Consider the following 19,847-nt stretch of genomic DNA (forward strand, 5'->3'; position numbering starts at 1 on the left):
GTACATGGGAGAGTATAAAAAGAGACAGAAAACCCAGATTTGAATCTCAGTTTTGCATCTTACTACTTGTGACCTAAGAAATAGATATATATCATAATTTGTTCAGTCATTACACAATTGATGGGCACTCCCACAATTTCCAATTTTTTTCTCACCACAAAAAGAGCAACTATAAATATTTTTGTACATATGACTCATTTTCCTGTTTCTTTGGTCTCTTTGGGGTAAAGACCTACTAGCTTTTTGGCCATAGTTACAAAATGACAGCATTTATTTTGAACTTATTTTGAATGATGGAAAGTTAGGATTTTAGCAGGCTAGGCAGGAGGGGAAATGATAGGGAATAGTGTAGATAGAGGCACAGAGCTATAAGGCAACTGAAACATAGGGCATGGTCCTAGACACAGGGTTGTCCTATTTGGCTGTAGCTTAGTCTGTAACAGAGGGAATAATGTGAGATAAGTCTGGAGAGCATGTTTGTGCCAAAGTTCAGAAAGTCTTGAATGCTGGGCAGGAATGTTTGAACTTTACTAAGGAAGCAATTATTTCTTAAATTGGCAGTGGCAAAAAGCAAGTTGAGAGAAAAGGAAATTGAGTAACTTGGAACAAGACAGAACAATTCACCTTCATTCATCAGCCTAAAATTTGAAGTAGAATATCACTCCGTCCCCTATAACAAGTCCGTATCATTATCTCTTTTTACTATGGAAATTGATCTCAGTTCATGGAGCCTCATCAGCTATCCTATAATCCAGTCTCCCTGGGGTTCTTCTAATCTACCAGAGAAATCCAGGATAAAATTATTTTCCAAGCAATTGGTAATGAGAAAGTCCGGGTGCTAAAATTACAGTCTTGTGCCTTGTGACCAGCCAAGAGCCATGGGTGAAAGCCCTTGGACTTGAGGCAGAAATCTGAGCCCACACCAGGTGGCCCATCTTTGGAAAAAAATCTGTATCCAGGAAAAAGAAGGAACAGAAGCAATGCATCTAACTCCAGTCTCCTTCTCCCCCTCTGGATTTAATCTAAGCTTTATTCAGCTTAGCCACAGGGGCCAGAACTAGGACCGGTGGGTGGAAGTTACAGGAAGACAGATTTCAACCCTCTCCAAAGAATGTTCCAGCCATTCAGGCTGTTCAAAAATGGAACAGATTGCCTTTTGATATAGTGAACCTCTCGTTGGTGACAGTATTTAAATGGAGGCTGAATAAACTATCTGTCAAGGATACTGTGGCTTGTTCTGGGTGGGAGGCTGAACCTGGAACTATAATTAAGGTCCCTTCTAACTCTAGGTTTTTCTTTTAGAATTGGGCCCTTCAATAGTGGCAGGCAGCAGATTGACACTTGGGCCAATAAGGCACTTCCATATGAAATGAGAACTTTTGGGCCCTTTCAGATTGAGTAACTGCAGCCAAGGAAACATTAGACAGTGTGTGGGTGCATGTATTTAAATTAGGAAAAGGCCCCTATGTAGAGAAGGATGTCAGACACTGCAGGTGTTTGCAGTGATGAGAGCCCATCATCATCAAATATTTAATATTTTCATACCATATTTAAATATTTTAAAGCATCCATGGCTTGTGGAGCACTACACTAGTCAATCAGTACATATTTATTTTTAGATAGGGCTACAAAAGAAATGAAAGACAGGCTTTTTCACTTTCATTCAAGAATACTATTTAGTAGGAAATGCAGAACTCAAACATATCATCAACAAATGACTAAAAATATAAAGGGGTGGGGGGGGGGGGGGCTGCTAGGTGATTCAGTGGATAGAGCACCAAGCCTGCAGTCAGGAGGACCTTGGTTCAAATTTGACCTCAGAAACTCCTGGCTGTGTGACCCTAGGCAAATCAGTTAACCCCTGTTTGCCTAGCCCTTGCCATTCTGTATTAAAGTTGTTACTAAGATAGAAAGTAAGGGTTTTATATATATACATATATATATATATATGTACTTATATATACACACATATATAATAGTTTGCATTTACATGCCTTTTTTTTTTTTTTAACAGTTCTCAAAGAACTTTCCTCGTAACCATCCCATGGGGTAGGATGGATTTCCATGCCCCAGAGGTAAGGGACCCAAGAGGTCATTGAATTCACCTTTTTTTAATTTTACAGAGGAGGAAACTGAGACTAACAGAGATAAAGTGATTTGTCTAAGATTTTATAAATAAATGTCCAAGATGGGATTTGAACTCAGATTTTCTGACTCCAGAGCCACCACTTCTTCTGCTGTACTATGTGGACATGAAAAGCTCATGCCAGGGTCATAGAATTTTAACACTGAAAGAACTTTAGAGATCATCTGATCTAATCCCCTTACTTTACAAATGAAGAAACTGAGAATATGGAGAGTACAACCTAAATAACAGGAAGAACTAAAGAACTTAGGGGCTTCAGGCTCCCACACCAATTTTAAAGCCTTTTAGATGGAGTGTTGAGACTGGACTTATGAAGGCCTGAGTTCACATCCAGCCTCAGACATTTAGTAACTGTGTAATCCTGGGCAAGTCACTTAACACTGCCTTGGTTTTCTCAGCCATATAATGGGGATAATAAAAGCCCTACTTTGAAAGATTGTTGTTAAGGGTCAAATAAGAAAATAATTGTAAAGCATCCACCATGGTGCCTGGAACATAGTAGGTTCTTTAAAGAAAAACAAACAAACAAAAACTTATTTTCTATTTTAGTATCAGTTCTAAGACAAAAGAGCAGCAAGGACTAGGGCTAAATGATTTGCCCCGGGTCACATAGCTGAGATGTGCTTGAGGACAAATTTGAACCCAGAACCTCCCAACTTCAGACCTGGTACTCAATCCATTGGTCTTCCTAACTGCCTTAATAAATGCTAGTCCCCTGCCCCTGTTCCCTCTTTCTATCACATACTGTTGCATCTATAGTAAGTAAGTTGTGTATTAAAGGTGATCAATGGACACAGGATTACAGATCCCAAACTAAGTTGTATCCCAGGATTCTAAATCAAGAAATGTCTGAAGCAAAGGTCAGGAGAAAGACAGTATATCTTGAACAGCAAAGGGAAACATTTCTTGAATACAGAAAACTGAGCTAGCTGCATCATAGGGATGAGCCATTAAAAATACAGTCCTAAATGGGACTTTAAGGAATATCGCTAGGGAGATTAAAGTACTTCCTTTCATCTTTTCAACCTAAAATATGATCAGCATAACATTCGTTTGAAAAAGAGAGCCAGCATGTTCCAAAGGATAGAGATCTAGCCTTAGAATCTGTTCAAATGGGTTCAACTCCTTCCTCTGATGAGTACTGTCTGTGTGACCCTGGACAGGTGACTTCGCCCCTTCGTTCCCCAGGCAACTCTCTAAGGTTATGAATTATAAAGTAGCTGCCAATCTGAATTGGTAGAAGTAATTTCCTCACACAAATAACAAGTCCAGAACAAAAAGAACTTAGCCTAGAAAACTCAAAATAATTTATGGATCGATGTCCATTAAACTGATTTCAATAAGTGCTTATTGAGCACCTAGCATTGTAGGTTTCAGAAGAACTTACAACCTTGTTAAGAAGAAAAGGTACACAATTAAGCAATCAATTAATCAATCAATCAATATTCATTAAACACCTGCAAGGTGCTAGGCATAGTGCTAAGTGTCGAGGATGTAAATATGCAGACATAAGCATATCATATAATATAGGAGTAAATGCAGAATAAATGATGCCAATCAAAAATGCTTTCAGAGTTCAAAGATGGGAGAAATAAGGGTATTAGAGAATTTTCCATTTTCAATTCAATAAATATTGATTAAGGGCCTTCTGTATGCTGAGCACTGAGGTTGAGGAGCGTAAAATATAAACAGATAATTATAATGTTTAATATTGTACAATAAGTACATACATAAAAAAATGCTATGTAAAGACCAAAAAGGAAGATTGTGTAATGATTGAAATCTTCTAGAGGCAGTATTTCTTAAATTTAAAATAATTTATTAAGTGACCAGTTAAGACATCCTAATTGTGGTCAAAAGATTCTCTCATATTTTCCAAAGACCCTAGAAACTCCTGGCCCAGCTACCTATATACACTTTGGGGAACTTATTATTTAGCTCCTCCCTTGAACATTTCAAGACATGTCTCATTGATAAATAGCTAATTAGGAGGTGACCCCTCAAACCCTCAACCCTTTCCCACATTAACAAGTGCACAGGTGATATTTTGTTACATATCATGATCACTGTAAAACATTCCTGTTAGCCAGAATTTGTGAAAGGAATACATTCCTAAGGACAAAGAAATTGCAAAAATAGACTGGGTGGTTCCTAAGGTTCAAGATCTGGCTCAGGAATTCTCCCTAATATACAGGAATTAATTGGGGCCTTTATAATCCAGTCCTGATAAAAAAAAATAACAGAGTATATGAAAAATCTCACAGTTGTTGTCCATTGGAAAGGCTTCCCAGGAAAAGTGGAACTTGAACTGAGCATCAAAGATCTGGAGGAACAGAAAGGAGAGAAGAGAGAATTTTTAGTAGAAAAATGAACCAAGTTCAGAATATGATGATATATGCTGGCTATGTAAGGAGTTGGCTTTACTAAGGCAGATGGACTGCATAAGAAGTTTGTGAGAAATGAAGCTGGATGGGTAAGATATAGATGTAGTTACAATGAATTCTAGAAAGACGAACTTTCATATATTTTATCATATAAGTAATAGGGAACTATTGAAAGTTTTTGAGCAGGAGAGCAGCCTAATGGAAATGGATTAAAAGAAAGATGTAGCATGGATTGATGGAGCAGCAGACTTTTGGAACACCCTGTATAATATTTCCCACTCTTCCCATTTTGTGTGTTCTATATAGAATCTTGCAAAAACAACCCCTTCACAAAAAATTTCTGCCTAAAATATACACAGTACATTTTGAAACACATCTGTTGGGTAGACAATATCCAAAAGCTGATGAATATTACATTCTGTATTCCACTGTGAAGGAAATAGTACTGCACTTGTAGTGTCAGTGTATATCTGTTCTCATGACTAAAGTAATTTCTATAAAGCACAGACTGGTACTTGAAGGGAACAATAAATAGCCAAGTGCAAGATGACATTTTCTTGAGGCTTATTGGACTAACATAAAAGAGGGTTAAGACTGTAACAGCTGTGACTATATCACAGCTTCCTTCTTTGGGTATAACACTGACATTTAAGAATATAATTGTAATAATTGACTTTTTTTTACTAAATTTAAAAAAGTTTGGAACAAAATCCATTTACTCTTGGCTTAAAAAAATTATGACTTTTTTTGTATCTTATTTTATGGAAAAACTTTCTTGAAAAAGTTCACCAAGTTCAATATTTCTAAACTCCAAGCTTTAAATGCCCATTTCAGAGATGGTTTTCAGTAATCCCAACACACTGTATCTTTGTGTTTTCTATAGTCTGACAGATGTTCTGTCTATGAATTTAGAATTCTTTGGTACCTCAATGGACTTGTGATTTCATCTATAGGAGTCTTCTTCCTATAGTGGCTATAACCTAGCTACATCTTCTCATCCTGCTCAATTGTTATCCATGCTCTCCCATAAAATCCTCAACAAAGTGTCTACCCTACATTCTGGGGACCTAATTCTAAGTCTATTGACATGGTATAGATACCAGTATTGCATATGTAGTATCACTCTTTCCTTATTTTTGCAACATGACCAGATCAGTTCCTTTTTCTATCATGCATCTCTCTATCTCCTAGATGTCACTTTGATGTAATTCTTCATCCGTAGCATATTACATACATTCTGTTCACATCTCCCAAGCACCTCTCCATTGCTCTTTGGATAACACAAAACTTTAATTCTTCAGAGACTGTGATATTCCGTGACTTGCAGCCATGTAGTATCTCTGAAAGTATATTAATGTAAAAAAGATGGACCTTTGTTTAGAGGAGAAGCTTGGGGTCATTAAAAACATTCTGAGGAATTTCCTAACAACCAGTCCAGTCAGTTTTCCTCCTTCTAGTTTTGGGCCCAGTTCACTGTTCATGTGAAGCCGCTGTCCAAGATTCATGTACTGATGGACAAGTTCTATTGGTTTTCTAGTCAACTGCATATTATATTTTGAACAATAGGTATTCTTTATCCATTTTATTTTTTCTATGTGGATAGTTTGGCCAAACCCTTTTGAGTTTTCATGGATCTCACTTAGGGGTCTGTGCAATGCCCTGATTTTATAGATACAATCATCTCAGTATCAGTCACAAACAGAAACATCTAAAAGACCTCACTATGTGTAAGGAAACCTTTTCTCCCATCAGAGTCAGAACATGACAGTGAAATTAGAACAGTCACCATGATAGGGTCAAACATTTTTGATGAGCATACATTTCCCTATTTTATGCTTCCTTCTTTATTAATAACCAAAGGACTGATGAACAAAAGTATATCATTGGTACATTTTTCAAGACTCTTTTGTGATTTTGACATGCATAGGAATCAATTTGCTTAGAAGTCAGTTACATTTTATTCCTCTTAAGCAAATGTTTTTTAATTGTAAAACAACAAACCCAATAGACTTTTGAATTCTTAGTATCTTTCTCTCAAGTATGTGACTGTCAAGGTGTAGTCTGTTATAGAATATAATTTATTAAGATTTACCTCATTTATTGATTCTCTTTTATTAAAGATGATCTTAACTGATGCAGGTATAAATTCTCATAGTTTTGTGTAGGTGGATAATAAAAGGCACATCATGGTAGAAATTAGGCACAGACTGAAATACTGATAGAGTAACAGAATAACCACGAGTAAAACCACTTAGCTGGGAATAATATATAACAGAATAAAACCAATAATAACCCAGGGAAAGTAACATAGTAGGTACAGTGTATCAACCAAGTATCTGGGAAAGGAGAAAGACCAAGGAAACTTTTGTAAAATGGGTTTAATACTGAACAGGGACAAGGAGTGGAGGTAAAAGGGACTAACTGTCTCTAAACACTATTGAGATTATTGGTAAAGCAGGGACAGGAGGGATGGATATGGCTACTCTATTACTAAACTTACAGCAGACGGCCTGGGGCAATGGCTGGCTGATCAGGGGCAAAGGGTATCTCACTAAGCTGTTCCTTGGCTGTTGTTCAGATGTGTCAGCTTGTCCCAGGAACACAGGTAAAAACAGCAAGATAAATCCACTGGAGAAGTCAGGGAGATGAATGTAGCTATATGTCCACCATACAAGATAAAACTCCTATCTCAACCTGAAACTTCTTGGACTTGCTAGAAGATCTTGTAGGTACTACCAAGGCACAGAGATACCACAATCCCACAGGGTCTTCAGGCAGTTGCTGAAACCCAATGCCCCAAAAGCAAACTGTCAGCTCAGAGTCCCTGTGAAAAGTCCCCTCTCCAACATTCCAGGTTTGGAATCTTCAGCTCCTGCCAGTTTTGCCTGGCAAAATCTGCTCTTAACTAAGTTAAATTCTACATTTTCCCTATAAGACCAACTTCTCTTGTCATATACCAAGATAAAGTCAATATGATATTTAATCAAGAAATAAAGAATGATATCATAAGCAAATTAGGGGAACACAGAAAAGTTTACCTGTCAGACTTATGGATAAGAGAAGAACTTATGACCAAACAAGACATAGAGAACATTACAAAAAATGAAATGGATAATGTTGATTACATTAAATTAAAAGGTTTCTGTATAAATGAAAACAATGAAACCAAGATTAGAAGGGAAACAAAAAATTATGAAAAAATTTTAAAGCATGAGTCTCTGATAAAGGCATCATTTCTCAAAAATATAGAGAACTGACTTGAATTTATTTGCAAGAATACAAAGCATTCCCTAATTGATAAATGGCCAAAGGACATGAACAGGCAGTTCTCAGATGAAGAAATTAAAACTATCTATACTCTTATGAAAAAAAATGCTGCGAATCACTCATGATTAGAGAAATGCAAATTAAAACAACTCTCAGTTGTCACCTCATACCTGTCAGATTGGCTAATATGACCAAAAAAGAAAATGATGTGTTGGAGGGAATGTGGGAAAAACACTGTTGATAGAACTGTGAATTAATATAACTATTCTGGAGAGTAATCTGGAACCACGCCCAAGGGCCATCAAGTTGTGCATACCTTTTGACCTAGCAATACCACTACTGCATCTATATCCCAAAGAAATCAAAGATAGGGAAAAAGAACCTACCTGTACAAAAAATACTCATAGCAGATCTTTTTGTAACAGCAAAGAATCAGAAACGAGGGGATGATATCAATTGGGGATTGGCTGAACAAGTTGTGGTATATGGTTGTAATGGAATATTATTGTGTCTTAAGGAATGATGAACAGGGTGATGAGTTCAGAAAAACGTGAAAGGATTTATATGAACTGATGCAAAGTGAAGTGAGCAGAACCATAACACTATACCCAGTAAAAGAAATATTATATAGTGATTAGCTATGAAAGACTAAGCTATTATCAATACAAGTTTCCAAGATAACCCCAAGGGACTTATTATGAAAAATGCTATCCACCGCCAAAGAAAGAACTGTTGGGATATGGTTGCACATAAAAGCATTCCATTTTTCACGTTATTTCCTTAATGAGTTTTTTCTTGCATGTGCAGTATGTGTTTTCTTTCATGGCATGAAGAATATTGGAATATATATTGTATGACTGCACTGATATAACCTATATCAGACCATTTACCACTTTGGAGTGGGTGGAGGGGAAGGAGAGAGAGAGAGAATCTGAATTACAAAATGTCAGATAATAATCATTAACAATTTTTCTATGTATAATTGAAAAAATTTTAAATTTTAAAAAATAATAAAAATAAAATGGAAAATTAGAGTAAAGAAAAATAGGCATTTAAAGGTGATTATCATTGATATTTTCCCAGTAACTTTTACTCAGTTTAAAAAAGTCTGTATTTTCCCCCAAAGATTTGGTATCCCCTCATCTTTCATTTTTTAAGCATCAATATTTTGGTTAAGTAGGTGGGGTTGAAGTTTGCCTCGATTGCATGCTATATCTTTGGTTCATTTTTATTCTTTCTTCCAACTGGATTTTGGCTTTGATCTTTAGTTCTAACAGTTCTTTTCCATACACAGGCAAAATAAGTTTCACTTTTTGTGATATTGTTCAGGAATCATGTACATTGCCTCTTGCCTTTTTGTGATTTATGGATGTGAGATCTTCATAAAGTAAGTTCTCCATTTGTCCATCAATAAGAAGACATTGCTAAAACTAGACTTTCACTTTTTGAAATACAATTCCAATCTTATAAAGTGATGCTTTTTGTTGCCTTTAGCCACACAATGAAACCAACTCCTTTTAGTCTTAAAGGAAGGAATCCAAGCTATCAATAGCCATTTAAAATGTTTTCCTTATTACTAATAATTAGAGTATTTAATTATCTCAAAATCAATAGATTGGCAAAGTTGGGTGAAAAAAAAAGAGAATAATGACAAATGTTGGAGGAGCTGTGGGAAAATAGGTACATTGTTACATTGATGGAGGTGTTGTGAATTGGAACAGTCTTATGAAAAGCAGTTTGGAACTTCAACCAAAAAGTATTTAAGCTATATATACCTTTTAACCAATCAATAATACTTTTGGATCCATACACTAAAGGGATCAAACAAAGAAGAAAAGAATCTATGTTGAAAAAATATTTATAACAAATCTTTTCATGGTGAAAAAGAATTGAAAACTCAGGGGGTTCCCTCAACTAGGGAATAGCTGGACAAATTATGGTATATGAGCATTATGAAATACTATTGTGTTATGAAAAACAATGAAGGGGGAAAAAAGAAACAATGAAGGGGATGTTTCAGAGAAGAGACCTGCACATACTAATGCAGAGTGGAAAGAGCAGAACGAGAACAAATTATATTATGGCAACTTCTCAGGAATGCTCCTCTCTGCATCTAGCTAGGCTGATTCTCAGACAGCAGACATAGTCTTTTGCTAGGACTATACCTGAAGCTTTTCCCACTTGGTAGAACCTGCCAAAACATACGCTTCACCGGCATAGGCTTAGAGTATCCTGGGCCACCTCCATACCAGATTGAGGCATTAAGGTGGGACTATTACAGAAGTCAAAATATTAGATGAGAAGAAAGGACAGAGATGACATAAAACTACACAATTACTACTGTTCACATCAATACCATTTTAAAAAGCTATTGACTATGAAATGTAGGGAGTGCTTATAAATAAAGCCATTGACTCTGATGCTTGCCATTTATTAGAAGAGTTTAGTTGATGTAAAATTAAAAATAAATAAATAAATATACATATACATATACATATACATATACATATACACATACAGATATAGATATAGATATAGATATAGATATAGATATAGATATAGATATAGATATAGATATAGATATATATATAGATATAGATATAGATAGATATATAAAGAAGAGAGCAAAAGAGGTCCGGTACCATTTCAGCCAGCAAACATTTGTTCTCCTGAAATACACAGCCAAAAACCAAGCTCTGGGTTTATATAAACTGAATTCTCATATAAACCATTCTCTTCAACTTATACTCCTATCTAGAATTTCTTTAAGGAACATATGAATTTGGCTCATGTCCTGGTCTTCCTCCTAAAAAAGCGACAGACCTCAACACACATGCAAATACTTATGTTAACAGCGCATTGTTTATTGGATAGGTTTTATTTAACCCAACAACAACAAAACTCTTAAGTAGTCACCACAGAGATCCAAAATAGTCAAAACAACTCTCTTTCCCTCTCGGGTAAGCTCCATTTCCCCAGTGATCTAGAGAATCTTTCCAATTTATAAACTATCTGAATCGAGCCCCCTCAAACCCCAAGAGGAGGAAGGGTCTCAGGGTTTCTAGAAAGTTCAGCAGCTATCTCTTAAGTTCATACTTTTCTTCTGCCAATTGCCTTCCATTCTCAATTGATTAGCACAGCAAAGATGACTGAAATACCTTGAGCCTACTAGATGATCCTATCTTTCTAAGACCTGCTTCCTGGATCTCTGATGACTCATCACTTAGGTGACCTCTCAGAGTAATAAGTTTTCCAAATCTTATTAGTACTTTTTTTTAAAAAAATTATCTTGGCCAGACTAGAAATATATTGACCATTATTAATCAGAGGAGCATTAACCAGCTCCATTTTTTCCAACCTGAGCTAGTTCTCCCCTCCTTAGGCATCCTCAACAAATCCCTTCCCTTCCCACCCATCCCTTCCTAGAGGCTAATCATATTGGTACCAGACTTAGTTTAGACACTTGATCCTTTTAATTGGTAGCAGCTGAGAATTCCATAGCTCAAATGATCCATCAGCCTCAGCATTCTTGGTAGCAGGGATTCTAGGTGTGTACCACCATGCTTGTCATCATTATATCTTATAATATGAAAAAAAAATTAAACCTATGGTAATAAATAATGGACAATTTCCAACAACAAGAAGAGGAAAGTCTGTCACAGAGACCACATCTTAAAACAACTTAGTAGTCCTCCACAGTGGCTTTCAACTTAAAATATAATCAGTGTAAAATTAGTTTGGAAAAGAAAACCAACATGTTCCTATGGAGAGTCAGGAACACTTGGGTTCCATGCCCACCTGGGATGCATACCATCTGTGTGACCCTGGACAAATGATTTAGCCTCTTTGTTCACCAAGTAATTCTCTAAGGCTTATGAATTAGAAAATATTGCCAATTTGCATTGATAGAAGCAATTTCCTCAGTTTGAAAATCCTTATGCCAACAAATAACAGGTTCAGACTGGAAAAGAAAACCTAGAAAACTGAAAAAGGTTTGCTCTATGATTTTTTGTGTGTGTTTATGATACAGAGACAGGAGAGAAGAGGGAAATTCTAGAATTACAATGGTTGAAAAGAAGGAAGGTATCATTTCATTGTGCCTGAACTGTTCAGACAATCTAAATACCTCATGGAAATTATTTTAGATTATGTCCTAAAGCTTTCCATGCTAATATTTCATCCTTCTTTATGCAAAATTGTTTTATCTGAGAACGTTTTTCATATAATTCTAAACCTGACATAATCCTCAAAAACAGCTCAGCATATTTATTATGATTTTTATAGATCTAAAAGGGTGAGGTGGGACAAATTCCTGAACCCTGGCAACCCACAATCAGCTGTGTGACGAAAGTCCTAATTTTTCTTCATCTGCTTTAATCACTAGACCGTGGCTCCCTCTCAATCTGTTATGGGGGAATTTAAAATAAAGTTCCAGTTCAATTCTCCATGCAGACTGCTATTTCTTCTTCTGAGAAGAACAATAACATAACACGCAATGAAATCAGCAAAAAAAGTCATCAATGTGCTAAGTCGGGATGAGGCTGGGTAGCTAGCAATGCCTTCGATATTTCAGTAAAAGGATCAGATCACTGATTCACAAAGGAGCCTTTGGGAACATGCTGTGAGGCAGACAACCAGAATAAATAAAATGTGCTAGTAAGGAGATACTGAATCCAATATGAATAGCTAGCTGGCAACCATAGTGGGAGAGCAGTTTGAAATGGCAAGGCAGGATGCATTCTGTTAGGCTCAAAGTCAGCATACCAATGAGGAGAGGACTGTAGGGATTCAGGAGATGGGGAGAATTCTGGAACTATTCCTCCAAAGTGATTTGGACAAGTGACACAAGTAAGAAAATCCTAGCCTCTAGCCAGAGAAAAAGGCAATTCTAGGAGTGGTGTTTTTACTGAAATCACAGTACTAGCAGGGCAGAATTTACCAGTCATGATCAGTTCTAATGCTCTAAGAGAGAGAGAGGACAGTGTACACTTAGCAGTCTGCTTGTGTTACAAGAACGATATTTATAATTCAGTAGTCATCTGTACATATATCTGCAGTTGCATACAAAGTAGCCAATGAAATGAGAAATCCGTACCCTTTCTTTGGTCTTAGATACTGTAGAATGTGATCACTGCAAGGAAATTTAGGAATCATCTGATCTAGGGGCTGTTATGAAATCAGGAGAGATAGACACCAAAAGGATAAGAATTCTTAGGCCCCTAAATGGTACAGCTAAAGAGAGTACAAGCAATTGTTAACCTGACGCCTTCCTTAGTTTTAAAGATAAGAAACTGAGACTCACAAGTTGTGACTTTTCTAACATCACAGAGTTAATGATCCAGGTCTAGAAAACAGGTCTCCTGACTACATGTCCAGTGTTGTGTTTTGTTTTTTTTTTTTCCTTTTCCACTCTATATCACACTGTTTGCTTATTGAATCATAGATTTAGATTTAGAATGAACTTAGAACTGGAAGGAACCTGAAGGGTTTTTCTAGTTAAACCCTTTCATTTTATAGATGAGGAAATTAAAGCTCAATTTAATAAGGGAGACGCCCAAGGTCAAACAGATAATCAGGGGCAAAACTGGGATTCGAACCCAAGTGGTATTACCTTAGTTTTAGAACTGGAAGGAAATTTTGGGGTAATGTAATTCAACCCTAAAATTTCACAGTTCAGGAAACTGTGGCCTAGAGAGGTTATAATTTATTCCAAATTCACAGATTAAGTACATGGCAGCTCTGGGATTTGAACCAGGGCCCTCTGATTCCAACTTCATCACCTAATCTTCAAATACCTTCTCCTGCCTTGTCCTGCATTCATTCCATTATATTACTACATAAACTCTAGTCAGAAACTTTCCCCTTAAAAATGGAAGGAACCTGTTAAGCAAATTTAAATGCGGAGGGCACTGGAGTTAAAAACTGGCTTCAGGAAGGGTGGAGTTCAGGCTGCTTGTCTGATGGGCCAGTATTCAAGTCCTGACTGCATTAATTTTCTGGGCTTTTAGCAAGAGAATAGGCTGAATCTTAGGCAGATCTTCCAAATTAATGACCTCTCTAGGCCAATCACAAAGTCTCACAGAATATCCCATTTATTATATATTTTTTACAAATGTACTCATTTTGCAATTTTAAAAAACAACTGGAACACTGAAAAAGAGGACTCAAGACTAGATAGATTCAGGGTATCCAAATTGAATCTCCTTTTACAATTGTTAAAATGTCAACAAATTCAGGCACTTAGCTCCCCTACTAATTTTAGCTGTGAGATGATAAACCAATTTCAAGCTTTTCGGAGAATGGTCTCCTCTAACATGAAGGGCTCTTAGGCTCTCTTAGCTCTGACATTCCATGGTTCTATCATTTTACTCCTTTTGATCCCTGTCATTCATGCTCTTCTCACACAAGCCCTTAAAGGGGGGGTTTGGGGAAGAGGGAAAGATGTAACTATGGGAAAATACTCAAAATAAAAATTAAAGAAACTTGAAAAAAAATAAGAAAGCAAGCAAGCTTTTCCCATTGGCCAGGAAACCAGCTTAGATTATACCTTTCAACAGAGCCAGCTGGGGCTCCTGGCTCTACTCCTGGCTGGCCTCTTCCTTACTCACCCCTACCTCTGAGAGTGATTCCCAAAGTGGGCGCTATCACCCCCTGGTGGGTGCTGCAGTGATCCAGTGGAGCGGTGTTGGCCGCAGGTGCATTTATCTTTCCTATTAATTGCTATTAAAATTTTTAAAAAATTAATTTCCAGGGCGCTAAGTAATATTTTTTCTGGAAAGGGGGCGGCAGTCCAAAAAAGTTTGGGAACCACTGTGTCTAGCCTCTCTGATCTATAGGGAGACAGTACTGCTGCATCTACTCCTCAGTCCATCTGGATTTGTCTATCCTCTCCTATTTAGGGGATCCCAGATTTGGGAGGTAGTACAGGCTTTGGAGGAAATAGTATTTGTCATATCCCTCTATTCAATTCCCTAGTTCTACCCTTTTTATGGAACCTTCCCCCCCTCCCTTTTTTAAAGGAGAAAGTACAGTGCTGTTGCTTTGTTTTTTTTGCTTCTGTGTATCTATGTATATAGACTCACTGTGGTAGAGTGAAAAACCTCCTGGCTTTTGAGTCAGAGAATGTGAGTTTAGATTCTAACTCTCATTCATGGTTTATATGACCTTGGGCAAGGAGGTTAACCTTTCCAGGGCTGTCTTCACCCCTATAAAATAAAAGGCCAGTATTAGGTGACATTATTGGTCCCTTCTTGCTCTAAGTTGATGCTCTCTGGAAGGTTTAATTTCTTGGTCTTTCTAAATGTTTTTTTTTTCTGTTTTGCAAATCAGGGGAATACATTTTGAACAGCTAAAGATAAAAGGAGGAGAGGGCTAAGAGAAAGGAACTGCCTAGCCTTTTCCCCAGAGGCCCTGAGATTCAACCTTTCTTTATCTTGCTCTCTCTCTCTCTCTTTCTCTCTCTCTCCCTCACTCCCTCTCTCTCTCTCAATCTCTCTCTCCCCTTCTCCTTCTCTATCCTCTTTCTCTTCCTTTTCTCTCTTACTCCCTCCTGTCCCAGTTTTCTTCTCATACACTCTCTCCTTCCTTCTTTTCATCTCCCTCATCTCCTTTTTCTCTCTTCCCACCTCCACCTCTTCCTTTCTTTCTCTTTCTTATCCTCTTGCCCTCCTCACTCTCTCCCTTTGTCCCTTACCCTCTCCCCATCTCCTTCTATTGTTTTCTCTCCGTCTCTCTCCTTATTCCTCCTTTCTCTCTACCTGTAAGGGACTCCATGCCCCAAGGGTATATGGTAGCTTGGTGAAACTGGTGTACAAATGGGAGAAGGTTAAAACAACAGGATTCATTCGGACCATCGACCAAGAAATGCCCCCAGAGTTCTAGGAAGTCCTGGTGAAGGCAAGCCTGTCAGAACAAAAGGACAGGCATCAAGCTATTGCCTGCACTGTACCAATTCCATATGCAGACTGAGGACTGCAGTCTCCAGGGCTGTCAATCTGCCACTGTTCATCAGCAGTCAATTTACTTCCTAGGGAGGGAAAGGAGGTGGGGAGAGAGGGAGAGGAGTAGAGAGAGGAGAGATAAAATGGAAGGAGATGGAAGGAAGAAGAGTGTTTGAGAAAAAGATTAGAACTGAAGGGAAAGAGAAAAGGAGGGAGGAAAGAGAGAGGGAGAGCAAGAATAGGAGAGAGAGGGAAAGCTATAGAATGAGGAGGGAGAGAAGATGGGGGAGAGAGAGAGATGGAGAAGAAAGCAGAATGAGAAAAAGCAAGAGATGTCATCCTACTTTAGAGAGCTCCATTTAAGGCAGTGTTCATCCTTTGTTATGCTTTGGCATAAGTGAATATCTATGGGAAGTACCCCTAAAACATCATATTTAGGGGTCCAAATAATAAGTGAGAACTGCCTTCCAAATATTTTGAAAGACTGAAATGTACAAAAGGGATCTGAATTTTTTTTCTTTTTTTTTAGCTCCAAAGGACAGAAATAGGATGCTGGTATTAGTCAATACTGTTTTATGCACCGTGCTAAACTCTGGGGATACAATGAAAGGTAAAAGACAGCTCCTGTTCAGAAGGAGCTTATAGTCTAATGGAGAAGACAGCATGAAAATAGCTATATACAAACAAGGTAATTTCAGAATAAGTTAGAAATAATCACTCCAGGGAAGGTTCTAGAACTAATGGAAATCAGGAAAACCTTCATGTAGAAGGTTTGATTTTAGTTGGGACTTGAAGGAAAAAAGGCAGGAAAGAAACAAGCATTTATTAAGCTCCTATTAAGTGCCAGATACTGTCCTCAGCACTTTACAAATATTATCTTATTTTATTTTTCAAAGTTCTAGGAGGTGGGAAATGAGGCATGTAAGAGGTGAGATGAATTGCCCAAGGTAGCACAGCATTTTTTAAATTTTAATTAAATTAATTAAGAATTTTAATTCGGGCCTTTCTGATTCTAGGTCCAGTGCTGTATCCCCCGTGCCAGAGAGAAAATGCAACTAAAAAAAAACAAGAAACATATTTGAGAAGGGAGAGAAGAGGGACAGCTAATGAAAATGCTAAGTCTCAGAGATGGGCTGTCTTGTACAAGTAAGAGGTTAGTGTAATGGGATCAAAGGGTACATTGAAGAGGGTCAAGATGGTATAAGGTATAAGAAAACTGGAAAGGGCCAGGAGGCAAGTTATGAAGGATTTTGAATAGCAAACAGGAGGTTTTATATTTGATCCTGGAGGAAATAGGGTTTGCTGGAGTTGACTGGGAGTTGGGAGGGCAACTTTGTCAGGACTCATGTCCTCTTTTGTAGCTGAGTGGAGAGACTTGAGGCAAGCTGACCCACTAGCAGGTTATTACAATAATCCCTGTGTGAGGTGATAAGCCTAGCAAGGGTATATCCACATTGGAGGAGAGAAGGAAATTACTCAAACTATGCTTTATTTACTCATAAGGGTAAAATTCACAAGACTTGGCAACAGTTTTGTTATGGGAGAGGGGCAAGTCTAGTAAGAAAGTGAGGAATTAAAGATTGATACCTAGGTTGTGACTGGGAGAATTGTGGTACCCTCAATAGTAATTTATTGTTGTTCAGTCCTTTTAGTAGTGTCTAACTCTTCATGACCTCATTGAGGTTTTCTTGGCAGAGATCCTAGAGTGGTTTGCCATTTCCTTCTCCAGCTTATTTTACAGACAATGAAACTGAGGCAGACTGGTTTAAGAATCTTGCCAGACAGTTAGTGTCTGAGGTGGGATTTGAACTCAGGAAGATGTTTCCAAATGTAATGCTCTTAAAAACTGCACCACCCAGGTACTCCTTCAACAAATAGGGGACTTAAAAAGAGGGGACTAGGTTAGTTACAAAAAGCCTCACAAAACAACTTTTCAAAGGCAAAGGACTGAAGTACTATTCTCCTGTTCAGAAACCTCCAGTGGCTCCCTATTATCTTTAGGATAAAAATACAAATTTCTTTGCTTTGCATTTAAAATCATCTTCAATATGGTTCCAGACCGCCTTTCTAACCTTAATTCACATTGCTCCTATTCATAAACTTGGCTTCCCAATCAAATTGTCCAGCCGACTTTTGATTCTACCACCCATTATCTCCATGTTTTTACCCAAATCTTTTGTGGCTCAGCATGAGTCCAATCTCTCCTGGAAAGCCTTCCCTTATTCCTCCCATTGTTAATGCTCTCTCCATACTCAAATCCTGTATTTATTTGGTTATTATCTATCTATCTATCTATCTATCTATCTATCTATCTATCTATCTATCTATCTATCTATCTAAGCTGTATCTTTTCCTGCAGTAGAATGTAAGATCCTTAATAGCAAGGACAGTTTCATTTTTAATCTTTATGTAACACCTGAGAAAAACCCTATCTCCCAGGGTAGGTATCCCAGGTTTAAGGAACCTGGGTCCATATCCACTAACATACTATAGTTCATAATCCCTGAAAAATGTATTTACCTTTAATTGTCAATCCAATAAAATGATTAGTTTAAAGCAAAGGCATTTAATGAAATGGCATAGAAAGAAGTCACAATAAAAAAATTTCCCTCACAAACCTAGTATACACTCTCCTTTAAATGCACATACCATCAATAGGAAGAGGGAACAAAATAAGTAATATGTATGGAGACATACACATTGGAAAGTGTAGACAGGACTGGAAAGTAGAGAGGGTAACTTGTGCCTCTGACTACAGAACCATTGAGGTCTTCCAGTGATGTCATTGCACTGCCCCCTGCTGGTCTCTGCCAATACTGACCTACTGAACACTGCTCTGATGGACGCATAATCCGCCATGTTGCCATATAACTCCATTGGACACATGGTTATAGAGCCTTGAATTCCTTGAGTATCTTTTCCTCATGAGAAGAGTGGGTTCTGCCATGGGCTTTTCATTCAAAGCTAGAGTAGCCTTTAAAAAATAATAAAAAGAGTTTTAAAAGAGTTGATCATTTAGCTACAGACAAACAAAACCTTGGAAAGGGAAAGGGGAAAGGTGAGGATGAAAAATATTTTCAACTCTTTTCCTATCTTCAGAATCTTGGCCGAGGCCCAAGTCTTTAGAACAAAGAGTAGAGATCCTACTAACCCAATTGTAGGTGGCTTCAAGCCTGACTTGTAGAAAGTATTCCTTCCTTACATGAGAATATGGTCATAGACCCTATGGCTCGAGTCATAAAGCCAGAGTTCAATCAATGGTTCTGTGACTTGTTAGATGAGATGTTAGGCATTTCATCTATTGGAGCTGATACATATTGGCCAATTTTTTTTAACTCCTCATTTACAACATAACTGGAGTTGTTACAGGTTCTTGCAGCACACCTCCATATAGACTTTTAAAGCTCTAGCTACATAATTAGTTACTTAGTTCCTTTCTCTCTGCTGAATCTATAATTAAGCGGTTTTTGTAATACATAATTAGACAAATTCCCCGGTTCCCTAAAATGCGTAATATTCACCCAGGAGATCAGCCTAGAAGAAAAACACAGCACTGGAAAATTTTTTTTAATGTTTATTCAGTATGATTGCTGTCCCCAAACTACCTGTATGTAGCTATAGAACTAAAAAAAAATGTTTTTGCCAGTTAAAAATAAATTTCTCAGTGTTTCAAGGGATATTTTCCCCTGCTTAGTTGAAAAATGAAACAAAGGCAATTCAATTCAACATTCACTCAATAAGGGTCAATTAAATGCAAGGCATTTTATTCTAGGGGCTAAGGTGATAGAAAGATGAAGCAAAGCAGCATAGACCCTTGTTCTCAAAGAGCTTATTATCTGATGATGGAAAAGAAGAGATATGAAAAGAGGCATTTATACCAGTAAATATACCAGGTTGACTATAATAAAAAAACCAACCAAAAACCAAAGGAAAGACGTAAATAAAGTGCTATGAGAAAATATAAGTAGCTAACTCAGAGTTTTTGGCATACAAATATGCTGACACACTTTTTTCTCACTAGGAATGTGTGCTTCTGAGTATGTTCAGTCATTTTCAATCATGTCTGACTCTTCTTGACCTCATTTGGAATTTTCTTGGCAAAAATACTAG

General features: G+C 37.4%; 1 protein-coding gene across 1 annotated transcript in view; it reads right to left on the bottom strand.

Annotated features, from left to right (window-relative positions):
• NDUFB4 (NADH:ubiquinone oxidoreductase subunit B4) overlaps nt 1-18,696 on the bottom strand; it is a 30,471-nt gene extending 11,775 nt beyond the window's left edge. The window contains exons 1-2 of the mRNA XM_044670073.1: nt 18,559-18,696; nt 4,409-4,469 (exon numbers count right to left, since the gene is read on the bottom strand). Coding sequence (XP_044526008.1) covers nt 4,409-4,469; nt 18,559-18,623 — 126 coding nt within the window. The 5' untranslated portion in view covers nt 18,624-18,696. The remainder of the gene's footprint in view (nt 1-4,408; nt 4,470-18,558) is intronic.
• Nucleotides 18,697-19,847: the final 1,151 nt, after the last annotated feature.

This window comes from Gracilinanus agilis, chromosome 3 (genome assembly GCF_016433145.1).
Source record: "Gracilinanus agilis isolate LMUSP501 chromosome 3, AgileGrace, whole genome shotgun sequence".
Taxonomy (NCBI): Eukaryota; Metazoa; Chordata; class Mammalia; order Didelphimorphia; family Didelphidae; genus Gracilinanus; species Gracilinanus agilis.